Genomic DNA, 22322 nt, shown 5'->3' with positions numbered 1-22322 from the left:
AGGCCGGGACCACAAGGGAGAGTAGGCACCGTGTGCCCAGGGCTTGGCAGCCTGCCCGGTATACGGTCGATGTTTACTATTCAAATGTATAATAAATGCACATGATAGAATACTTCACAGCCATTCAGACGTATGATCATGTAGAGTTGTTTATTGACATCTGAAGTTACCCATGATATCATGTTAAATTAAAAAAAATTATAAAATAGTAGCTATAGTCTGATCTCCTTTTTTATAAAAAGAACAGCTATGTATACAGGTGCATTGATCGACGTGTTAATAGTGGTAGGATTATGGGTGATTTATTTTCTTCATGATATCTGCATTTTAAAAATAACAACATTCAGCTGATCCACTGTTTTCCTTTCTTTTTACAAATTATTTATTGACTTTCAGAGAGAGAGAGAGGGCAGGAGAGTCACAGGGAAATGTCAGTTTGTTGCTCCACTTACTGATGCATCATTGTTTGCCCCTTGTGTGAGCCCTGACCGGGGATCGAACCCGCAACCGTGGTGTATTGGGAAGGTGCTCCAACCGACTGAGCTACCCAGCCAGGGCCAATCATTATTTTAACATTATTTCCATTATTAAAGCAATCAAGTACATATTAAAACAACTTTTTTTTTCTATCATAACACTTCACTTGAAGTTTTTTAGACAATATTTGAAACAACGGGATTTGCAGTTGGTTCCCTGAATGCAAACCAGGATGTTGGCTGGTGTTTCTGATTCCAGCGGGTCTCTACTCAAGTGGTCATGATACCTTCATCTCTACACAGAATTTGTTGTTCTATTGTAATGGCCATAATTACCCCTTCGACTCCCCCCTCTCTCTTTCACGGGTTATAAAACCGTAACTGGGCGTTAGGACCCACTCACAGCTCTCCCTTTCCCACGGTGCCACTTTGCATAAATAAGGCATTTGCAGACGACGGCATCTGCAGAGTGACAACCCCCGGACATCTAAAGCGCTGAGTGTGATCGCACGTAGTTTACACAGCGATTGGCGTCTTGTGGGGAAATGGAAGATATGTTCGTATATACGTTCCTTCTCCCAGCTAAGTGCGGTCGGAAAGAGTCACTGAGTCAGTAGAAAGTAAGAAAAAGAAACAGGGCGAACACTGTCCGTGGCTGCTGCCGTCTTCCAGCGGCGTTTTGCTGCTGCTGTCAGTGTCGGCCCCTGGACACGAAGACGCAGCACCACGTCGGGAAGGTGCAGCCGTGACCTGTGAAACAGGGTGGCCCGGGGCCCGGGACGCCCCTGCTCGCTCTCAGCGGGAAGGGCGGCAGGACAGTGGGAAGTGTTGTGCCTCAGGATGCTAGTCGCCGAAACGAGCCGGCCACGCCCGGCCTGTCGCGGGGGGCGCGTGCGGGCGAGGCTGGGCTCCACGTGTCGTTGGAAGCTCGGAGATTCTCGTGGGTCGCCGGGCCTCACTTCAGATCCAGCAGCATCACGGCCGGGTTTTCCAAGTAGGACTTCCACAGGTTGGAGAAGCGTGCCACGGTGGCCCCGTCGATGACTCTGTGGTCGGCCGACCAGCTCACGTTCATGATCTGGGCCTTGCACACCTCCCCTGTCTGGCTGAACCGAGGGAGGGCCTGCGGGTGCGGGAAAGAGCGGGAAGTCAGCCCTCGCCGCGGGGCAGGCCCCCTGCGGTGCGGACGGGATGGCCGTGCCAAACGACTTCCGACACACGCCCGCTCCCGCTGGCTCCCTCTCTGAGGGCGTGTCTCCGGCCTGGCGTGTTCGGTTCCCAGCACGATCTCCACACGCACGGTAAATTTCTCCTCCGATTTCAATTACTTAACCAACGTTTACCGAACACCTGCTATGTCCCAGGCACTCTCCTAGACCCTGGGGGTAAAGCAGTTAACAGAACAAACAGTCCTCCCCTCTTCGAGTTGACATGTTAAGGGGGAGAGACAGAATTAAGACACATAGGAAAAACACACAGTCTGGCAGAAGTAACGACTGCATGAGTGCGGTTGGTAAGGTAGTAATGGGCGTGTAATAACTTACAGTTTTAATTTGAACATTTCACCTATAATGCACTATGGTGTGCTTGAGTGTGACATTGTTATGTTACAGAATTACACGCTTATGATTTTGTAATAAAAGAGTTTGTAATAAAAGAGGGCCGTCACTTGTACCGGACCCTCTATAGAGTGTATCAGATCATGAGACTCGAGAAAGAAAAAGCACAGCAGCTGGAAAGGGGACGGCGAGCGGAGATGTGGAGGGTGGGCAGGAAAGCTCCAGCAAGGCCCCCTCAGCACAGGCAGCGGGGGGACGAGCCTGTGGGCACCAGAGACGGCGACAGAGGGGCGCAGGGACGGCAGGGCGCAGGGCGCGTGCAGGGAGAGGCCACACACGCGTCGGTGAGGCCGGGCACGCGGTCCGGAGCCGTCGCTCTGTCTGTCTTCGGTGAAGGGCCTGTTCCCCCCCGAATTTCTAGCCCACCGCAGACTTTAAATATATATGTGAAGTGAATTACTAAAGTAAGTGAAATAAAGGAAGGAAGGTTCTTTTGAGCTCGTGAGGGCCGACATCAAGGTTAGCGTGGCGACACTGACATTCGGCAATGGCGGTCTGGAAACGGCACCCAGGGCCTCGCCGGGGCAGCCCTGGGGGGCCTGCACCCTGAGCTACAGGGGCGCCCGCGCCCCGGCCCGACACTCCGATTCAGTCAACGCGGGGTGGGTCCGACACCCGTCCCACGGAGCCCGGGTGCCGGTGCAGAGGCAGGTGGGCGAGCGGTCGTGGGAACCCTCGTTCCGAGTCGGTTTCCCCTAACACGGGGCGACAGGTCACCCCTGTGTTGAAACTACCGGGCTTTTGTCTGAAAACCCAGCTTCTGGGGGCTCTGTGCCCAGGGCCAAGAAATCCCCATTTCAAACTAGCATTCCTAATCACTCCTGCACAGAAAAGAGGGTGAGAAAAAGCGCCCCCGACAGTGCCTCACTCGGTTGTAAATAATGACTCACTTGGGCGAGTAAGCCCCGCAGGACGCCCAGCGCCGGGCAGGAGCCGCAGTGGTGACCCCCAGACACACACTCGGACCGCCCGCCGCCCCCCCACCCCAGGCCCCTGGAGCTGCAGGCCCAGACACACCGGCCCCCGGGCCAAACCTCACCCTCGCACCTACCGAGCGAGCGGAAACCTCAGAAATGGCCACTCTCCCCTGTGTTTACTTCCCCGATTTGTGTAAACTCTTTCTTGCTATTTCATAAACGCACCTTAATGGATCCAAGAGCCCCGATCGCCACCTCGGGCGGCAGGATCACGGCCTTGGCGTACGTGCCCCCGATCTGCAACGCAAACGAGAAAGGAAAGGGCGCCACGCTAAGCGCGGGAGGAGCCGAGGGCGGTCGGTTTCCCATTTTTTAACAGAGCGCCTGCTGGCAGTGGCAGGCGGCGTCTGGGGGTCCGGAGGGCCGCTACGCACCGAGCCGATGTTGGACAGGGTGAAGGTGCCCCCCGTGAGGTCGGACGTGCTGAGCTGCCCCGCCGAGCCCAGCGCCTGCAGGCGGTTCAGCTCCGCGGCGACCTCGAACACGGAGCGGGCCTGGACGCTCTTCACGTTGGGCACGATCAAGCCCTGCTCGGTGTCCATGGCGACCCCGATGTTGTGAGAGGCCTGGAGGAAGAAGAGGAACATCACACGGCCGGCCTGCGCGTCAGCGGGCATCGCCCCCGGGAGGGAAGGACCCTCACTGCCGTGTCGGAGCGACCACCCAAAACCGTGCCACCCGAGCGCTGTGACTTAAGAGAAGTGATTTTTAAAAGGTGTCCAAAGGTTCTTTTTGAAAAAGATAATTTTGTGTGTGTAGGTGAGAACATATATTGTTGGTGTTGGTGGAAACGGAGGCTGGCACAGGCTTTCTGGGGGACATTTAACGACCCGCAGCCGCGTTTGTAAAAATCTGTGCTACGGAGGGAAGTGCGGAAGTGCGTGGAGATGCGCGGGGCCGCTGGGCTCGGATGGCCTGTAGCTCTGAGCCACTGAGAGCCACCCCAGGGTGCACCGGAGGTCACTGGCTAACGGAACGGGGCCGGGGCTGTATTCACTGACACGCAACAGTGTCCTGGAGGTATTGGGTGAAAAAGAAAAAAGGCTTAAATTTGTATAAAGTTCAAAGTTAAACAAGCAGCGTGTACCACTCCACAGACATAAATTTAAAGGGTGTAACCACGTGACCCTGGAAGGAGGCACATCTCAGCATAAACGGTGAGTTACCGCAGGGTCACGGGATCGAAGATAAACGTCACCATTTTCTCGCCTGAGTTTTTGCAGCCAGTACCTGCTCAGTCAGGACACCGGGTGATCACGCGGGAGGGTCTGTGACCCAGCCCCTCGGCGTGCCTGCACTGCCCCCCTGCGGGGACCTTTCCCGTGAGAGTGTAGATGGGAACGCGCACCCCCAAGAGTCCTATCTAACAACGTCCCCTCCAAACAGGGGAGCTCACCCCGACGGAATTCGAACTCGCCTTCCTTTCCTCACTGACGTCATTCTCGTTTTAGAAGCCGCAGGGCACCCAGCCAGAGAGGCCGTTCTTTCTGAGACAGGGGTGCAGGGACGGCAATACAGCCCCTGCCTCAGCGTGGCGTTTCCAGAACCAAAGGGCCGGAGGCCGGCGACCCGCACGCCTGACCACCACCGCTACCAGCAACCGGTGAGCCCAGCCACAGTGGAGGCCACGACGAGGTGCGCCGCGGTCTCCGCCCCCGCCCCCCCTGTACTCCCAGTCTAAGAGGGATGGCCACTGGGGTGCCCTGGTCACTGGGGTGCCCTGGGCCCTTGTCTGACCGACCAGCGCACTGCACTGTCCCCTGTTTAGAACACGGACGTATTCACAACTCACAGCCCACCTTGTAGGTGACCTTCTGGCACTGCTCGTCCACGGAAGCGTTGAGGATGGGGAACTGCAGCAATCCCAGGGAGGCAGCCTGTTCGACAGCAAGAGAGCGCGGCGTCAGCCCCCCTCGCTCAGAACCAGGAGGGGTTCCGAGCAGCAAGGGGGTGTGGAACAGCAAGGGGGCATGGAACAGCAAGGGAGCATGGAACAGCAAGGGGGCGTGGGGTAGGGGCGGAAGGGAGGGAGCGCTGCGTACGCCGAGTTCCAGGTCCAGTCTGCGGGCACTGGGAGGCCGGCCTGACCGTTTAAGAATAAAAGATAAACGTAGCCACGCAGCTTGTGAACATCAAGGAAGATTTTCATAACTGAAAGGTTTACAAAGTTTTTACTTATTGATTTGAGAGATTAGTTTGTTGTTCCATTCATTGAAGCATCCATTGGTTGATTCTTGTATGTGCCCTGACCGGGGATCGAACCTGCAATCTGGCATACTGGACGACCTTCTAAGCAACTGAGTGAGCTACCTGGCCACGGCCACAGAAAAAAGTTGTTTGTTTTTTTTAATTTAAAAAGGATATTGTTCAAAGTAACTATAGGGTGTGGCAAAAGTAGGGTCTACATGTTCTGAAACTTGTACAGGCAGAAAAAATGTTACCATGAAACAAGCAAAGCATGCTAAATTTTACTTTTAAAAATAAGGATCGGGTACTTCATTCAGACAGAAACAATGAGGAAAAATAATGATAAAACCAACTCAATACATTAAAGAGCGGATCTCCCCTCGCTCTGAAACAGACCCGTTGCCAGCAGTGGTGGGAGGGACCCAGGAGTGACACAGTGGTCCCCCCTCCCCCGCTCTTATATCCCTCCGCCAGGACTTTAAATCTTCCATCCTCCAGCTCCCTCCCGGCCTATGAAGCTCCTCGGCGTTTCCTCCGCGGAGTGCAAGAGGGCAGAGGGCAGGCGTCACCTTCCCTGGCAACCACTTGCCCACCCTCTGGACCTCTGCCCTGCCTGCCTTTCACCAGATTATTTCAGAGTCTCCTCGAACTCACTTTCCACTGAGGGAAGCAGTTTGCCACCCCGAAATATTCTCTTTTGGGATACTGGTTAGTTCAAGCTGGTTATTTTCAAGAAACAGAAGACTCGGGAGAAAACTCTGACCTCCCCACTAACTGCCCGGAAGTGTTCAGACGCAGGGCCTGCTCCCGGAAGGAGCTGCCACCCTCCAGTCCGGTGGGAACCCGTGTGAGGGGCGGGGGGAGCCTGGCGAGGCCAGTGGGGTCCAGTCCCCGCCTGGGTCCCAGCATGACATGTGGCCTGGCCAGCGCTCACCAAACATTTGGTTCCCCGTCTCCGTGTGAATTGCCTTCCTGCCCTTTGAAGTCCAGCCCACTCCCCCCACCCCACCGGCCCCCTTCCCACCTGAGCTAAGGTGTCACCGAAGCCTCAACCCCACCCTACGGGAGCCTCACACGCCCACGGAGCCCCTGCAGGCGCACACCCCGTAAGTGCAGTCCTTTCCTTCCGTTCACCTGTCTCACGCCCACCTGGTCATCAGTCTCGCCGGAGGAACATGGACGGGTGGGGAAGACCGTGTTTTCCTGCCCCGCACTACTCCTTCCCCAGCTAACTGCAAGCTGGCTGCTGCCCGCGACACTGGATGCGGCCAGTTCTGGCTGAGGCCGCGCAGACCTCTTACTCACGAGCCCAGTGGCCTGTCCCCGTCGCTGCTGTTTGATCTCTGGGGTGCAGACGACCACTGTCTGCTCCCCCTGGAGACATCCTTCCTCTCTTCCCGTGTGAGAGACCGGACCAGCGTCCCCAGTCTGTCCTGCCCCTCCCTGCCCACACTCCCGGTGGCAGCGCCCTCACGAGCCGATCCCAGGCTCGGCCGTGGGACCAGCATTGGTCCCTGAGCTACGAGCGAACTCCACGCAGCAGAGCTTGGACCAGGTGTTTACATGCCGCTTCCTCCCTCGTCCCCGCCAGTATCAGGGGACCACGTGTGGGCTGCCACGCTGGGGAGAGGCCCGTGCAGACGAGAAGCGAGTCGTCCATGCCGAGGCCGGCCCGCACTGGCGGCAGCCCCAGCCGGCCTACCAGCTACCTGCAGATGGGAGCGAGCTCCGCCCAGGTCAGCTGACTGGTCCTGCTCCCCTGCTGACTCGCGAGAAATGAAGTAACAAATGGCTGCTGTCGCAAACCATCAAATTTGGGAGTGGTCTGTTACGTAGCAATAGATACACTTGGCTTCCAAGCAGCCCTTGCCCGGTTTGCCTATCATCGGACGGCTGACCCCACTGACCCTCGTCCTTCGTCTCGGCCAACTCGACTTCTCCCCTCCCCTCAAACACGGGTGGGAAACCCCGAGCCCTCTTTTCTTCTCTTTCACGCACAACCTGGGGGGTCTCGTCCCCGAGTTTCAGCCGCCGTCTCTGCGGAGGAGACGCTGCTGCAGCTGTAATCCAGTCCCGATCGCTCATGAACTGACATCTACCACGTCTCCCGTTTGCTCGCTGGGGCGGCAGAGGAGCACAGTTCCTGCCTCAAGAGGCTCAGCGGCCGCCGGGAAACCACCGAGGGAACACTTGCAACGCATGGAGACCCATTCCAATGGGGAGCAAAGGGCACTGTCCCTGAACCAAGTTTGACACTTAGGAGGCGCAAGGACTGACCCGGGCGGGAGGGCACAGGGCAGGTGGGGCTGCGCGGTCCGGCGCCAGGTGTAGCTTAATCTGCTTACAGCAGAGGAAGGGCGGGAGAGGGGGGCGGGACTGGGGAGGGAGGGAGGCAGCGGAGTGTCGGGCATTCGCTGTAAGGCACTCGAGGCAGGTTAGAAACTACCCCGAAGGCAAGGCAGGGGAGCCACGGAGAAGAATCAGGGAGTGACAGACTGACTCACGGGCCAGTCTGGGCGCAGTGGGGGTGGGGGGGCGGGGAAGGAGGGAAGCCACTCTGGAGCTAGAGACAACAGTACGCATTTTGGGTCAAATAGACTGGAACCGGGACCTTGGTTTCTCCCTCCTCTGGGCCCCCCGTTTCTTCCGATGGGAAGTGGGGGTGGCAGGGTTGCTCTGGGAAGTAATGCAGACCCCGCACGCATGCGCCACGCCTGGTGCGGGTCTGCCCAGGTGACAGACAGCTCTGTAAGTGCTGGTCACCGTGAGCTCGATCGTGAGCGGCTCAGGTGGGTGGACGGTCTGGCCCCGTTCGTGCTGGTCCCAAGGCCTGGAACGTCCTGGAACTAGTACATGAAAACAGCTATATGTCGCTGACACGCAAAGTCAGCGCCAGGTCTCGGCTTTGCCAAACCAGGACTTTGTGGCAGCAGGCCTCACCCAACCGACAGGACGAGGCTTGCCCAGCCCACAGAGGCGGTGGGTGAAAGCAGGACACAAATATCTCAGTTTTATCAACTCCCGTGGAACCAGGACACAGTACTTGGGTGTCCTCCCGGGCGATACGGTGAGAAGTAACACTGTTCTTCAGAGCCCCAGTCGACACGCTGACTGTTTGGAGAACAAAATCGAGACGCCCTCCCCGACCCTGCCGGGCACGCGCGGAACCTCACCTTTATGAAGAAGGGCATGAAGGAGAGTCTAATCCCACGGGCGGCAGCCACGGGCTTCAGCTCCTCGCGCAGCCGCACCAGCTCGGTCAGGTCGACCTCGTCGCAGTAGCCGAAGTGCGGGATCTGCAGGGCCGCCGACATGGTCTTCACCATGGCCTTCTGGAAGCCTGGAAGGCAGGCGGCGTCAGAGCCCCCGCCCGCCCGCCCGCCCGCCCTTCGGCTTTGCGACCTAAAACAGAAGGTCCTCTAACGCTGTTCGCTCCCAATCAGCCTTCCTCTCGGGGCTGCCTGCGTCACCGCAGAACTCAGAAGCTGCCAGGTTCAATGCTGAAGCCCAACGCCCAGGGCCAAGGTCAGTAATACGACAGGTGCCTGCTTCCAAGGCTGTGCGTGTAGAGGTTCTAGGGGATGCAACTCACGTCTCCACCCAACGGCTTTCCTGCCGCATCGCCCTGCTGGAAGTCACCGTCCAACGAGTTTACGCAAAACAAGCCAGGAGCTGTTATTTTGCAAGCTAACTAAAAAGCACCGTGTTGCCGTGTGCACAGCAATCTGTGGAGGGGGCTTCCCCGCAAACAAATGACACCGTTTCCTCACGTGCTGTCATTATTACCTGTCACGGGTTCGGTTCTGTCTTTGCCTGTGAACACCGGAGGTTTGGACAGGGGTGCGGGGACAGGGCTGTCTCTGGGTTTGGGCGCGGGCGGCACGATTTCCGCTTTCGGTGAAGGAGGCAGGATAGCTCCCGTCTGCTTCTCCAGGTAGTTGAGAATGTCTTCTTTGAGTATTCTGCCATCTTTTCCCGTGCCGACAACTTCACTCAGCTTAATCTAAAAAATGACACAGTGTAACGCTAAAAAATAAAACGGCCTGAACACAAATCCATCGTTAAGGTCCCTACATGGAAGGTAATGAACCGTAGGTTAAAAAGAGGACCCTCTGCCAGTAAGTTGGTACAAAAGGAAACGTGTTCAGCATCCTGACGGAGCGCCGTGAACGTGAGCGGCGGCTCCCTTCCTGAGAGACCCCGTGTCTTTGCCCACCCTGCGCCCCGGCCCCGGCGGCAACGGTGCGGGGTCCACGGGGCAGCTCGCCCCTGCCCGTTGGTGAAACCTCACCCTTTGTAAACAGTCGACTGTTCCTCGATGTTTTGCATAATTCTTATTTGATTTTTCCCCTATTTTTGGAAACTATATAAGAACTAAGAATTTTAAAGAGTTAAATACTACAACAAAAGTAGACCAGTAAACGTGTAATAGTTGAAAGAATCCTCACAGAAGCGCTCCTAAATTGATATCTTTCTGGTGGTTATTTCAGAAAGATCACCACGAAACAATGAAGTTACTTTCACTGAGGTCTATTTGGAGTGCGAGTTCCTCAGCCCAGGTTAAGGGTCATGTACATGTGTCTTATTATTGCTTTCTACAGACTCAACGACAGCTGATGTGTTCCACTTTCCACCAGACACTCCCTATACTTTCTGGAAACATACGTGGCCTTGCTCTGTGTAACCGTGTCCTACGTTTGGCCACGGAGACGAAATATCCCCACTGTGCTTGACTCTGCCTGGAGCCTGGACGGCGCCCTCGCGCCTGCGTGTGGCAGTTCGTTCCCTGGGGTGAGTCCTCTTCACTCGTGTCTGAGCTTCTCTCGGGATGACCTCACACTCACTCATGAAGGACTTTACATGTGAAACATTTCGTTTTTAACAAATGAACCCTGAGAATTTAAATAATTTCTATGTATTTACAAACACCTATAAATGCCATTGTTTTTTTTTTCATTTTAATCAAACTCGATATGCAAACAGCAAATTAAAAAAAGATGATGCATGATAATAAATCTACTCTTGGATGTCTAGTGATCATACAGATACTCCAGCTGTTACACACAAAGTGTGCAGGAAGGCCAAGTCACATGCTCCCACAGATGGTCTTTCCACACAGTTAAGAAAAAACACTGGTAAAATGCTTTATAGCTTTCAAAGCAGTGTGAAGGTCACCTGATGCTCTAACAATCCAGTGCTCTACACTGTTATTCTATTTCCTGTGATGCTAAATGGTCTTCATATTTGAACATGTTCAATGGCTAATAAAGTGTCACTGGGGTTTGTAACATAGTTTGCCCAAGCATTCCCCGGGTTTCGAGCACACGGGCTTTCTAATTCTGGGCTACAAAGCACTTGGAAAACTGTCCCCTCGGCGATTAAACTGTCCCCTTGGGACGGTTTCCGGAACAACGGTCAGATAACTAGCTGAGGGGGTACAAACGTCTTAATGACCCTTATATTTCCAAAGTGTAAACACCTGTTTTTCTCACTGTCCCTTAACTACTTCTCTCAAAAACAGACACACAAGCAAACAAGCAAAAACCCCGAGTTGTGGGACATACTGGGGAGGACTCGGGCTTCGGAACCGACGGATCTGTGCTCAAGTCCCCAGCCAGCTGCTTCCTGGACTGCGGACAACCGAGTCAACTTCTCTGCCCTCCCCCTCTGCGAAGTGGGCACAGGCCAACCCCCCTCTCGGGGTGCTGTGAGGGTGTGCAGGCGCATGCCCCGTGGCTGGCCCAGGAGCGCTCCAGGGCCGACGGCAGTGGCTGCCGAGGCAGCTCCTAGTGAGGAGCAGCGCGGGTCTGGGAGTCCCGGAGGCTGCTGCCTTCGCAGGCCGGGCCCCACCGCAGCCGTGTGACCTTGGCCAGTCACCCACCCTCCTCCTACCTTACACCAGCCCCTTATCTCCCAGGGCTGTGACCATTCAGTGGAATACCACGTAAACACGGGTCACCTGCTGGGGAGTCGCCTGTGCCTGGGGGTGAGCGCCGAGGAGTGGCTGAGAGAGGAGGGAGAGGCCAGCCCCCTGGACAGGTCAGCGCGGGTCTGGGGTTCTCCCCGAGCCCGGGGACCAGGGCTGAGCCTGGAGACCACACCCTTTCCTGGACCGCTCCCCGCCTCCACCCTCCCCTGCACGCATTTTCTGTGAAGGGCTTCACTCTCTCCGAGGACCGACCACCCAGGCGTCCATCCCGGTACCCGGTCCGGGTCCGGTCTGTGCCCCTAGGCCCTGCTGGGAGGCGGCAGGGTTACCAGCGTTCCCGGCGCCGGCCCCTCCCTGCTGTCTAGGGAGGAACAGTCAAGTCACGCTCCTCCAGCAGCTGAAGGAGTGAGTGAGTTCGCAGCGTCTTTCTCGCTTCTCTCGAGTGCCTTCCGGCAACCGTCACCCTTCGGTACCCTTGGGTGCCGGGCGTGCTCCTGTCCCCTTTATCCCCACCCGGGGCCGCCCCGCCGCGGGACGGTGGGCTAACTGTTCACACGGGGACAGGCACCGCTCACGCGCGCCCACGTACGTTGTTCTCCAGGGCCAGGCGGCGCACGGCGGGCGTGGCCAGCGTCTTCCGGCCTTTTATCTCCTGGTGCGTGTGCTCCTCGTGGTGCACGGCGGGCGTCTCCACCACGTCCTCCTCGGAGTCTGGGGATGGGGAGAGGGGCGCTCTTCAGTTGAGGTTTAAAAAAGTAAAACACACACAAAACACACGCTCAGTGGCGTGCAATGTATAAGCAAATTCCACTTAAGCTTTATAGTCAAAAAGTGTAATAGTCGGTGGTTTTCAGAATGAAAACAAACGGGAGGAGTTAGTGTGTTTGGGGGGTTCTGGTCCCCGGTGTTGTTCAATGACTGTTACTACCTGGTGTTTGCTTATTTCATTTCTGTTAAAATCGTGTAGCCAGCTACCAGTTACGAAGTGAGAGCTTCTTCCATAAAGTCTAAAACATGTTGTATTTTAAATACTTTCCTGCCCTGGCTGTTGTGGCTCGGTGGATTGCGTGCTGGCCTGCAAACCAAAGGGTCACTAGTTCGATTCCCAGTCAGGGCACATGCCTGGGCTGGGGGCCAGGTCCTCAGTAGGGGGCGTGTGAGAGGCAACCGCACATTGATGTTTCTCTCCCTTTCTTTCTCCCTCCCTTCCCCTCTAAAAAGAAATAAATAAAATCTTTTAAATAAGTCCATAGTTTCCTAACAGCTTTTTCATGTATACTTATACATGGCAGGAAATAAGAATGAAATGTGAGGTAAATTACATGCACAAATCATGTAAAGCCTGTGGCAAATCTAAATGCTTTCCTAAGAGGACATGGCATTTACATTTTTTTTCTCTGCTTCGAGTATGGCTTAAGGAATGCCGTGGAAGACCATGCTACTTCGGTTGTTCTATTCTCTAACTTTAGAGTACCGAAAGAAGAAAAAACGATCTAGGGCTTTTAGCATGTATTTTTGCAAGCAAACAGTGTTTGAGAGGGGAAATGTCAGAGCCTGATGCTGGGAGATCAGTGCTGTGCGGCAGAACCTCTGCGGGGACTCGTGCACTGGAGGCCGAACCTCTGAACGTGAGCAGGCAACTGAGTGTGCTTCCACACTCACTTCTCGGCGAACAGTGGCCCATTGTCTTTCCTGAACTTCACTTACTCTCCCCTAAGGGGCCTGCATTTCCCCCACGTGCTCTTCCCTATTAAGATGATATGGAGCCTGAATTCTACCACCTCTTGGACTTACTTTTTGCTGCTTGTCTCCCCTTTACATAAGGTATACGTGTCAATAAACTTGTTTCTCGCTTGTTAATCTCTCGTCCTTTACAGGAGGTCGCAGTTAAGAACTCCAGGGGATAGAAGGAAAGTCAGTTCATGGCCTCAGTAGTGTCTCTTTCTGGTCAAACAAGCTGGGGCACCAGTCCTGTAGTTCATGGCATAATTCACTAGATACGTGTCTGGAATGGCATACACTCGTGTGTTAATGGTGGTGATTTCTGAGTAGAAGGAATAGGCCTTATTTTTGGTTTTCTGTACTTCATAAATTTCTATACTGCAATATCTCGCTTTTATAACAGAAATTAAATGACTAATAGAAAGGCTCCCGTAAGCCATCACCCAGCTTTGGAGGCAGCTTATCACTGCGGGTGAAAGACTAAGGACACCGAGTTCTAAATTTGGCTCCGTCACCGCCATTGGGCACCTGGCCCAGCCTTTCTAGGCTGGGTTTCGTTTCTTCATCTGTCCAACTGAGACACTCACGTGTAAGGATAGAAAACAGTCCTAAGTGTGAAGTGCTCGCTAAGCTGTGAAGCGTGCTCACGACATTGGCTGTTGTGTTCTTGTGCGGACTGCAGACACTGTGTCATTCAGCCCCCTCCAGACTCTGAATTACACAGCAGACTTGTCCTAACCCTGGCACTTCCCAGAGGTGGCTGGCCGAGACCACGTCACAGCTTTCTGCAGTCTCGGGGGGCAAAGCCGTTGCCTAGAGGAGCTAACCCTGGACCTTGGGGGTGGACAGCCAGCCATCTGCCCCGCGCCGGAAGCAGGCCGGTGTTAGCTTTCCTCTGTGACTGTCTCAGGGAATTTCTGCTCCCCAGGTCCAAGGCTGCTGCACCCCCTGACAACTCGTCTCTTCGCTTTTCATTCTCACTTTCCCTCTTTCCTCTCCTACGTACTTCATGAAGTCTGGCTTTCTCAACCACCACCAATGAGAGCGCTCGCTGGTGTTTGGACGGGCAGCAAACAGAGCCGGTCCGTTCTGTGAGGCTCAGTCTTTGCACGCTACAGCTTCGATTATTAGTGACCAGGGCCCCGAAGCTCTCATTCCGGAGAGCTTGCCACTCCTTCGAACCTGCGGATCCAGAACCTGGCCACCAGACACCTGTTCCTGCACAAGGTTTCCACATGGTGGCAGGCCCAAAGATAGGCACGCATCACAAGGGACCTTTCCTATTTTCCTGGTTTCCTGGAAGTTATTAAAAGTAAACATTTCCTGGAAGTTATTAAAAGTAAACATTCTGATTGGTCCCCGTGACGAAAGGACAGCAGTGATCAGTTTGGCAAGCAGATAAACACACGCACGGTACCTTTCAGGGCTTCCGTTTCTATGTCCACCAGGGGCTTCCCCACGTAGGCGGTGTCATCTGGGTTATAATACAGTTTTTTAATGACTCCATCGTAACGACTGCTGATGGTGACAGAAGCCTTATCACTTTGAACTTCACAGATGCTATCAAACTGAGACACTGTGTCTCCTACTTTCACATACCTGAAAGAAAAAGATGTCAGACCCTACTGCGTGACCGACTGTGAACACAGACGACCCTACCATGTCAGTGCCACGCAGAACCAGATCGGAACCCGTCTGGCCCATATTCAGTCCAAGACGGTGCCCCCACCAAAGAAGGTTTCAGAAACGACAGTAATGGCTTCCAGAATCTCTTTGGTGTATCTCCAAGAAATACCACAACTATAAAAACCATTCATAGATCTTTAATCAAAAAATGTAATGAAACTTTCAGGTTTTCTGCTCCAGCCACTCCTAGGAGGAAGTTCTAAAAAAGTATTTCAAATGTGTTATTTTTTTCCTTTCACTGTCTTATATTAATCTGACTCAAACTCTAAGGGACACCTTTCATTTCTAGAATTCGACTTTAAATTGATATCCCCAGTACACACCTTTTGTAATTCCGTGAGGTTTGGTTTGAGTTCTCGGTCCTTCTTTCTAGAATTCCATCAGCCTGCCCTTGACCATGTGTATCAATCCCTTGTATATCAATCCCTTCATCCTGTGGTCATCTTAGGTATGCTTTACCAGGCAGAGCAGGTGAGACCAAACCGGAAATACCACACATGACGTCGATTCTAACACCATTCTTGATGTACCTAGCATATTTCTGACGTATAACCATCAACTCTTCATTAACATAATTGCCGTTCAGTCATTCTTATTCCTTGTCTCCCTGTCTTACCGAGTTCTCGCTCCCTGTAAAACCTCACCCGTGACATGCAAATGGGTTTGGAAGGACTCTGGGGGACTTCCTTTCCAGAACAGAAGAAGGACCTCTGGAACCCTGCTCCTCCAGCAAAGCCACAGGGACACTGGCAAACATCACCTCTTAGAGGTCAACCTCCCTTTTTATAGCTGAAATGAGGGGCGGGCAGTGAAAGGGGCTTTTAAAAAGAGGAAAACAGTGATCCTTCATGACGGACACCAGGTAAAATCCTGTGACACCCGATGAGCTGTGTCACCAGCACACAGACAAGACAAACGGTTTTACCCCCTGTTTTACATCTGGCGTTGCACGCTGTAGGAAGAAGTTTCTCAGTTGACATAGAGTCCCGTTTATACGACTAGTAACTCACCATTCTTTGACAGTTACTTCTCTGATGCCTTCTCCAATGTCCGAGAGTTTGAACTGGACAATCTGCCCCTGTTGAGCTTCAAAGAAAAAAGAGAAAACGGTCTCATTAAACGTGTCATGTGTTGCTAAGAGATGCTTTCACATCTAAAATGATAAAAGATTCCTAAGTGGAAGGAGAAATTATTCCATTTTACACCTAAGGAAATCATTTCATAATTTTTTTGTTTTTTTTTTTCAGAGTGAGAGACAAACACCAATTTGTTGTTACACTTACTGATGCAGTCGCTGCTCGACTCGTGCATGTGCCCTGACCTGGGAGCGAACCTGCAACCTTGGCGCGTCGGGATGACACTCTAACCCAGTCAGCACCCCGGCCAGGGCCGTGTCATAATTTGGAACTGCACAATCATCATTTGTAACCGTCCAAGATTTAAATAAATTAGTCACTGCCACAGAACTCGCTTCTTCCAACTTTCAAAAGAACGCTCTTTCACAAGGGTATGGAAGACCTCCGACACATGAGATTTCGGAACAGTTACAACGAACAGACTATGAAACATGACATTGTCCTAAGGGAGACCGCACTGGATCCCCTTGCTTCAGGTTACGAAACTGAAACAGCCATTAACAGCCTGCTTTTAGATCCCTTCTGACTTCGTATTTTGACTTCATACTCTCATTCTTAGTGGTTCAAGATCGGGCGGACGCCTTGGTAGAAAACTCCGTGAAAAATTCTGCATTGCCCAAACTATGTTCTGCCAATTTATCATTACATTTGAATCTTTTCTTTTCTGCTTCCACTTTTTAGCCCTTTTGGAATTGCTACCCCTTTTTATACAACTTGGATGCCCATGATACTTTATGGTAATTATTCCCCAGAAAGTCAGTATTTTTTGCTAACAAATGGCTCTGAACTGATTCAAGAGTGTGCTTCTATTTTTAGACTGTTCGTAATGATAACTGCTTATAAAACACACAAGCAGACGAAGGTAGTAAACTTTTCTTAAATAAATATGAGGAGGTAAGTTAGCAGTAAAGAAATACAAACTGGATCTTCGATGTGGGGGTCTTGGGAGCCCCCTGTTTCCTTTCTGGTGAGTTGGGCCCTCTCTCGGCCTGCTGCTATAGTATAAATCGGAACCTTTCAAAAACATAGTTGGTATTAAGTATCAAAAGCCTTTTAAAAAGTCTTTAACTTTGAGTCAGCAAGTAATTCAAGTTTTAAGACTGTTTTGCTCAGAGACACAGAGAGGTACGTAAAATCTGTGCTCAGGAATGGTTCCCTGGAGTTACAGTGAAGAGCTAGAAGCCAACTTAAGTCACTGAAAAACCACAAGTAAAGACATTAGGACACCTGTACACCAAGCCGTGTTGTGCAAGGCACAGCATGTGCAAGAACACCAAAGGTGACAGCGTACAGCACGGTCAGGGAATGACAAATACTTCTTTCAGCATGTCAAGGAGTCAGCCCAGGCTTAAAAAGACTTTCTGTGCCAGGCCAAGGTCAGGTGTTTGGAACTTACCCTAAAGGGAATCAGGAGCCAGCAGTAAACAAACATGCTCAGAAAAATCTTCGCAGCTGCCCCCAGGAGAGGTGAGCCTATGCTGACCTAGGACTGGCTTTGAGGGAGAGAACACAGCAGAAGAGCCAGTGTGTAAATGTTGCAGCCCCGGCCTCAGAAGACCTCCCACTCTCTCTCCTGTCTGTCCCGGAGTGCTGCCTGGCAACAGGCTGCTCAGCGTTCCCTGGGAGGGAACTACCTGGGGGAGGACAAGAGAGGCCACGGGGTGCCCCAGCCCAAGGCCAACACCAATTGTTAGACACGTGAGTGAGGCCCCCGCGGCCCCTGCAGCCCAGGGGATCCTCTGGCTGGATGCGGCCGCAGTAGTGAGCCAGGCCAGAGCCCAGAATCCTGGCAGGTAATAAATCACAGCTGCTTTAAGCCACTCAGTCACGGGCAGGGTTGTTACTCAGCACTAATTTACTGAGAGGAGGTCTCGTCCGTGATTTTCTATAATTTTAGGAGAAAATTCCCTCTGTCAAGGATGTGGCAAGTGAAGTCAGAGACGGGGTGGCGGAGAGAGCAGTGAGGGGGCCCCTGCAGGGGCAGACACTGAACTAGGCAGCAGTGTGTTTTTGAAGCTGTCTGAAAAGGAGGAGACGGATTTAAGAAACATGTAAGATGCAAAATCCATAGACCCCGATGATCCAGTCTGAGGGGAGACAGGGATCAGGACGGCTCCAGGTTTCCAACCTAACTGCTTGCTGTGTTAGGGACCAGCGGAAGAGGGCGTAGCCCGGCACGAGGGCTGGCGGTGCTGGGCACACAGCAGGAGGTCGGTAACCGTCTGCATTCAATGAGTTGATTCTGCCAACAATACGAAGGGCCAGACACGATGACTGCCCCCGTTTTCCGGATGATGGCACAGAAGGACGTGAAGCGACTTGCTTTGGGCTGCACAGCCAGCGCCTGGTAGGTCAAGAGCCCAATGTTCAGGACAACTGCTTAGACTCTGGAGCTAGAACAGCCTCTCTGTTCTCTAAGAAAAGGTCAGCTTTTGAAAATAAAAATCTTGAATCCCCTTTCATCGTTAGCACGGACTAAGGCACCTCACATGTGGGGGTTACTGATGTAACAGAAGTCCAGGTTGTTTTTTTTTTAATCAGGCTCTGAAGAGAACACCAGAAAAACGGTGTTAGAGTTCTTGCACATCAAATACTTGCAGCCTCCAGTTCTTTATGGAGGGAAGAAAGTGTCAGGGAAGGGCAGTTACGTGATGAAAGCCGAGGAACCTGCTCTGGAGGAGCACACAGGCAGGTTTCACCGCACCGTCCAGCAGAACAAGGCAGTGCCTGCTCCAGCGAACAGCACTGTGGGAAGTGCAAGGGCGCGAACTATGATGTCAGCGCCCCACCCCTCCCGGACAGGAGAGTCGTCTCCACGCTGACTGCTGAGCTCAGAAGAGTCAGATGATAATGGACAGATGGCCCAAGCCAACCATTCCCAACACGATGACGACACAGGTATCAGGGGCAAGTATGTGATAGGGGACTGGGGTGGAGATGAGGCGCAGAGAGAATAAGAAATGGACAGATGTGGAGAGAGCAAGGAGGGCCAGGCTAGAAATGAAAGGTCCACTTTTGTCCTGGCTGGTGTGGCTCAGTGGACTGAGCGCTGGCCTGTGAACCCAAAGGGAGCCAGTTCAATTCCCAGTTGGGGTGCATGCCTGGGTTGCAGGATAGGTCCCCAGGTGGGCACATGGGAGAGGCAACCGATCAATGTATCTGTCACACATGGATGTTTCTCTTCTCTCTTTCTCCCTCCCTTCCTCTCTCTAAAAATAAACAAAATTTTCAAAAAAAAAAAGGCAACTTTGTTTTTACTTTACTAAATCTACAATCACCTAAAATAAACTACTGAGTAAAATACAAAACATTATTTTATATCAGCTATTTTGCTCACACTCACCAGCAGTTGTTTTCAGCCATCGGTGTGGATGACTGTACTTGAATGAAGGATAACCAAGGAGACACACGTATTTTGGCTGCGAAGCATGAACATTATTACATGTTTGAAAGTAGCGAACACAAACCTACAGATGAAAAACACAAAAGTAAAAGCTTTGATAAATGATCGTAATGGCTTCTCTCTGGAAGTACATGTTGGATTTCGAGTCTTCTAAAAGCAGAACAGTCATTGTCACAATAGACACAATATGAAATTAGCCAGGCCCAGATCACAATGGCGTCTGTGGCAGGAAGACAAATACCAGGAAGCTGGTGGCCGAGAAGCCATGGGGGCAGCTCTCACAGGAGGGTGGCCAGGACCTGCAAGGTGCTGCTGAGGGTAGCTTTCTTCTTCTGCCTCCTTCACAAATACCAAGTTACACAGTATTCCCTGGTCTGACCACCAAGGCCCCTCCTGGGTGGTCCCGGAGCTGTGTGCCCTTGGCCCATCATAGCACGTCCCCCGCCATGCTTTCAGACAGAGAAAAAGGGAGAGAAAAATATTGATGCGAGAGAAAAGCATCAATCAGTTGCTTCCCATATGCGCCTAGGCCTGGATCGTGTGCGCCCTAATTGGGGATTGAACCCACAACCTAGGTATATGCCCTGATGGGGAACTGAACCTGCAGCCTTTCGGTTACAGGACGATGTTCGCTCCAACCAATAGAGCCACGCTGGCCAGGGTGCATCATAGCACTTTTATGCCGGGCTGTACTTGCTTGTCTAATGTCTGCCTCTCTCTGTCCTCCACCACAAGGCAGTAATAAACCTCTAAGCAGGCAGGGATGGTGGCTGTGTTGTTCATATTTGCATCCTCAATGTCTAGCGCAATAGCTGGTGTGTGTCAGGCTCTGGAAAGGATTTGCAAGATGAGGAGTCGACCACTATAGAAAGATCTAGCGAAGAGGGGACCCAGAAGGTAAAAAACACCATGCAAATTGGATGGAACACTGCACTTATGGGCTGTGAATTGTTTAGTGCTAAAAGACTGTGAAAGTGGGGGATCTCAAGGGAGATGGTGGTGGGTCAAAGCTCCGTCCCGTGAGAAAAAGTTTGGAAAGATCGGTGCAGACATGAGAGACAAAGACACGCCCAAAAAGTGAAGCTTGAGCAAGTGTCTCTGCTGCTGGGGGCAAGCGCCCATGGAGTTACGCTTTGCTCGAAGGGTCTCTTCTACACTGCTGTAAGTTCTTTGCGGGCAGGCGCCGTAGTACCGCGTCTGGCACCCAGTGGGTGCCCCATAAATGCTGAGTGGCTGTACACCTCCGTATCCCTAGTGCCTGTCACACTGCCCGGCACCCAGATACTGCTCAATGAAAGGCCAGCTGGGCTTCGGGCTGTAGATGGAGCGGGCGGGAGGGCGACCGAGTCAAACCAGGTGCGCGCCCAGGTAAGGGGAGGAGTGGGTGTCCAGACGGGTCGGCTAGCCACCTTCTCTGTCCTTCGTTTTGCGTTTGTCCCTACACCTCTCAATCACGCGTGCCCGGTACGCGCGGCACGCGGGGTACAAACTAACACACCTCTCCCGGATGACAGTGGACATCTCACTCCTTCCCGAGCTCAGCTCGGCCCCAGTCTGCTTACCCGCCGCCCAACACTCTGGCTCCAGGTTCTCAGCACGCGCACTGCGGCCATCTTACTCCGGAAATGACAGCTGCTCTGCGGCTGGAGGCGTGGCCTCTGCCCGCCACCTATTGGTAGCCGGGAAACGTGCCCCCCTGAGCGACCAATGAGAGCGAAAGAGCAGCCCACTAGACAGCCAATCAGGGAGTGGGGCGGGGCAGGGGCGCGGCTGGGTGGAGGTCGGGGAGCCCACCCAGAGGTAAGAGATCGAAGAGGGGGGGGACAAGTGGGAAAGAGGGCAGCCCAAATTTAATTTAGGGGACAGTGTGGGACATGTGCACCAACGGCCATCTTTGCAGTCCCCGCAGTGGGGGGAAATAGTGTTAAGAGAACTCAAAGGGCCCTGGCTGGTGTGGCTCAGTGGATAGAGTTGCGGGACTCAAGGGTCGCGGGATCCATTCCCAATCAGGGCACTTGCCTGGGTTGCTGGCCAGTCCCGGTTGGGGGCGTGCGAGAGGCAACCACACATTCATGTTTCTCTCCCTCTCTTTCTCTCCCCTTCTCTAAAAGTAAATAAATAAAATCTTTTGGGGGGAAAAAAGAACACAAAGGAAAGGCACTTAACTGGAGAAAGTTATGTGACATAAGACCTGAGGATGAGTAGGAAAGTACCTGGTGTCTTCAGCTTGTACATGTTGTAACCGCCTTGATTACTTGAAATATTTCCCAATGATTGGCATTTGTTACACCCATGGAGTGTTCTTGACTATTGACATGGGCTTTTCCATTTGTTTGCATAGTAAGCATAAGGTTACTTGTTTGGCATAAGGTTACCCTAATGTCTAAAATAAACATGTTATTTACACAATCTTTCCTTCTTAGATAGTATTGTCAGATGCAACCACCCAGCACATGCAATATAGGTCAGAGACATATAAACTTCATTTATTTGCCTCTTAAATGTAAAATTTAGGACCCGTAAAGAAAAGATCAGAGCTTGCATAAGTCACTCTTCCAGGATGGCATTTGTCTCTCCTTGCCGCTTTCAAGGGCATGAAAATCTGCACAGATTGTCCGAAGAATTACAGGGGAAAAAAACTGGAGCAAAGAGAACATTATAATCCTCGATATTGAAGATTAGTGGCTGTGAAACAAAATCTTAGTTTTTTTCAGAAGTCCACCCTCTAGTATTATCCAAACTCACCCTTGTTTTTTGCCTTATTTGCCTCTCAGAGTACTTCATACACACACGCCCTAATGTAAGCAATACATGTAAATCATAACCTTTATAAGAAAAGCTGGGAGAGTCAACACTTTAATTTTTTAACTTTCCCACTAACAAAGAACGTTATAGGCACTATTAACATATTTGATAATACTGCATGCATGTGTTTATATAAAAAGATAAGGTAGCTGTGCCTTGAAAGTGGATTTTTTTCTTCCTAGGGTCCCTATACCACCTTCTTCCTTTTAAAGTTCCTTTTAATTCTACCTTCTCCCATGAAAATACCTAGTTTATTTCCTTTTACTACCCTCTTTTTGCCTCATTGGATGACTGCTTCCAAATTTAGTATTGTTTCCTTTTTTTTTCTTCCAAAATCTGGAGACATGCCACCTATTCACTAGTTCATCCTTTCACTCAAACA

General features: G+C 52.3%; 1 protein-coding gene across 1 annotated transcript; it reads right to left on the bottom strand.

Moving 5' to 3' along the window:
- Nucleotides 1–131: 131 nt before the first annotated feature.
- Nucleotides 132–20783, bottom strand: DBT (dihydrolipoamide branched chain transacylase E2). Its single transcript, XM_045816858.1, has 11 exons — nucleotides 20698–20783; nucleotides 19076–19199; nucleotides 15607–15682; nucleotides 14328–14509; nucleotides 11778–11899; nucleotides 9046–9262; nucleotides 8433–8599; nucleotides 4872–4949; nucleotides 3447–3638; nucleotides 3238–3309; nucleotides 132–1599 (listed from the first exon to the last, which is right to left on the bottom strand). The coding sequence occupies exons 1-11, from the start codon at nucleotides 20746–20748 to the stop codon at nucleotides 1432–1434; spliced, it is 1449 nt and encodes a 482-aa protein (XP_045672814.1). The 5' UTR covers nucleotides 20749–20783; the 3' UTR covers nucleotides 132–1431.
- Between the last annotated feature and the right edge of the window lie 1539 nt (nucleotides 20784–22322).

Source organism: Phyllostomus hastatus, unplaced genomic scaffold (assembly GCF_019186645.2).
Source record: "Phyllostomus hastatus isolate PE091 unplaced genomic scaffold, TTU_PhHast_1.1 phas_scaffold_216, whole genome shotgun sequence".
Lineage (NCBI taxonomy): Eukaryota > Metazoa > Chordata > Mammalia > Chiroptera > Phyllostomidae > Phyllostomus > Phyllostomus hastatus.
Note: the sequence above shows the minus strand (reverse complement) of the source record. Positions and strands in the feature narration are given on the sequence as shown.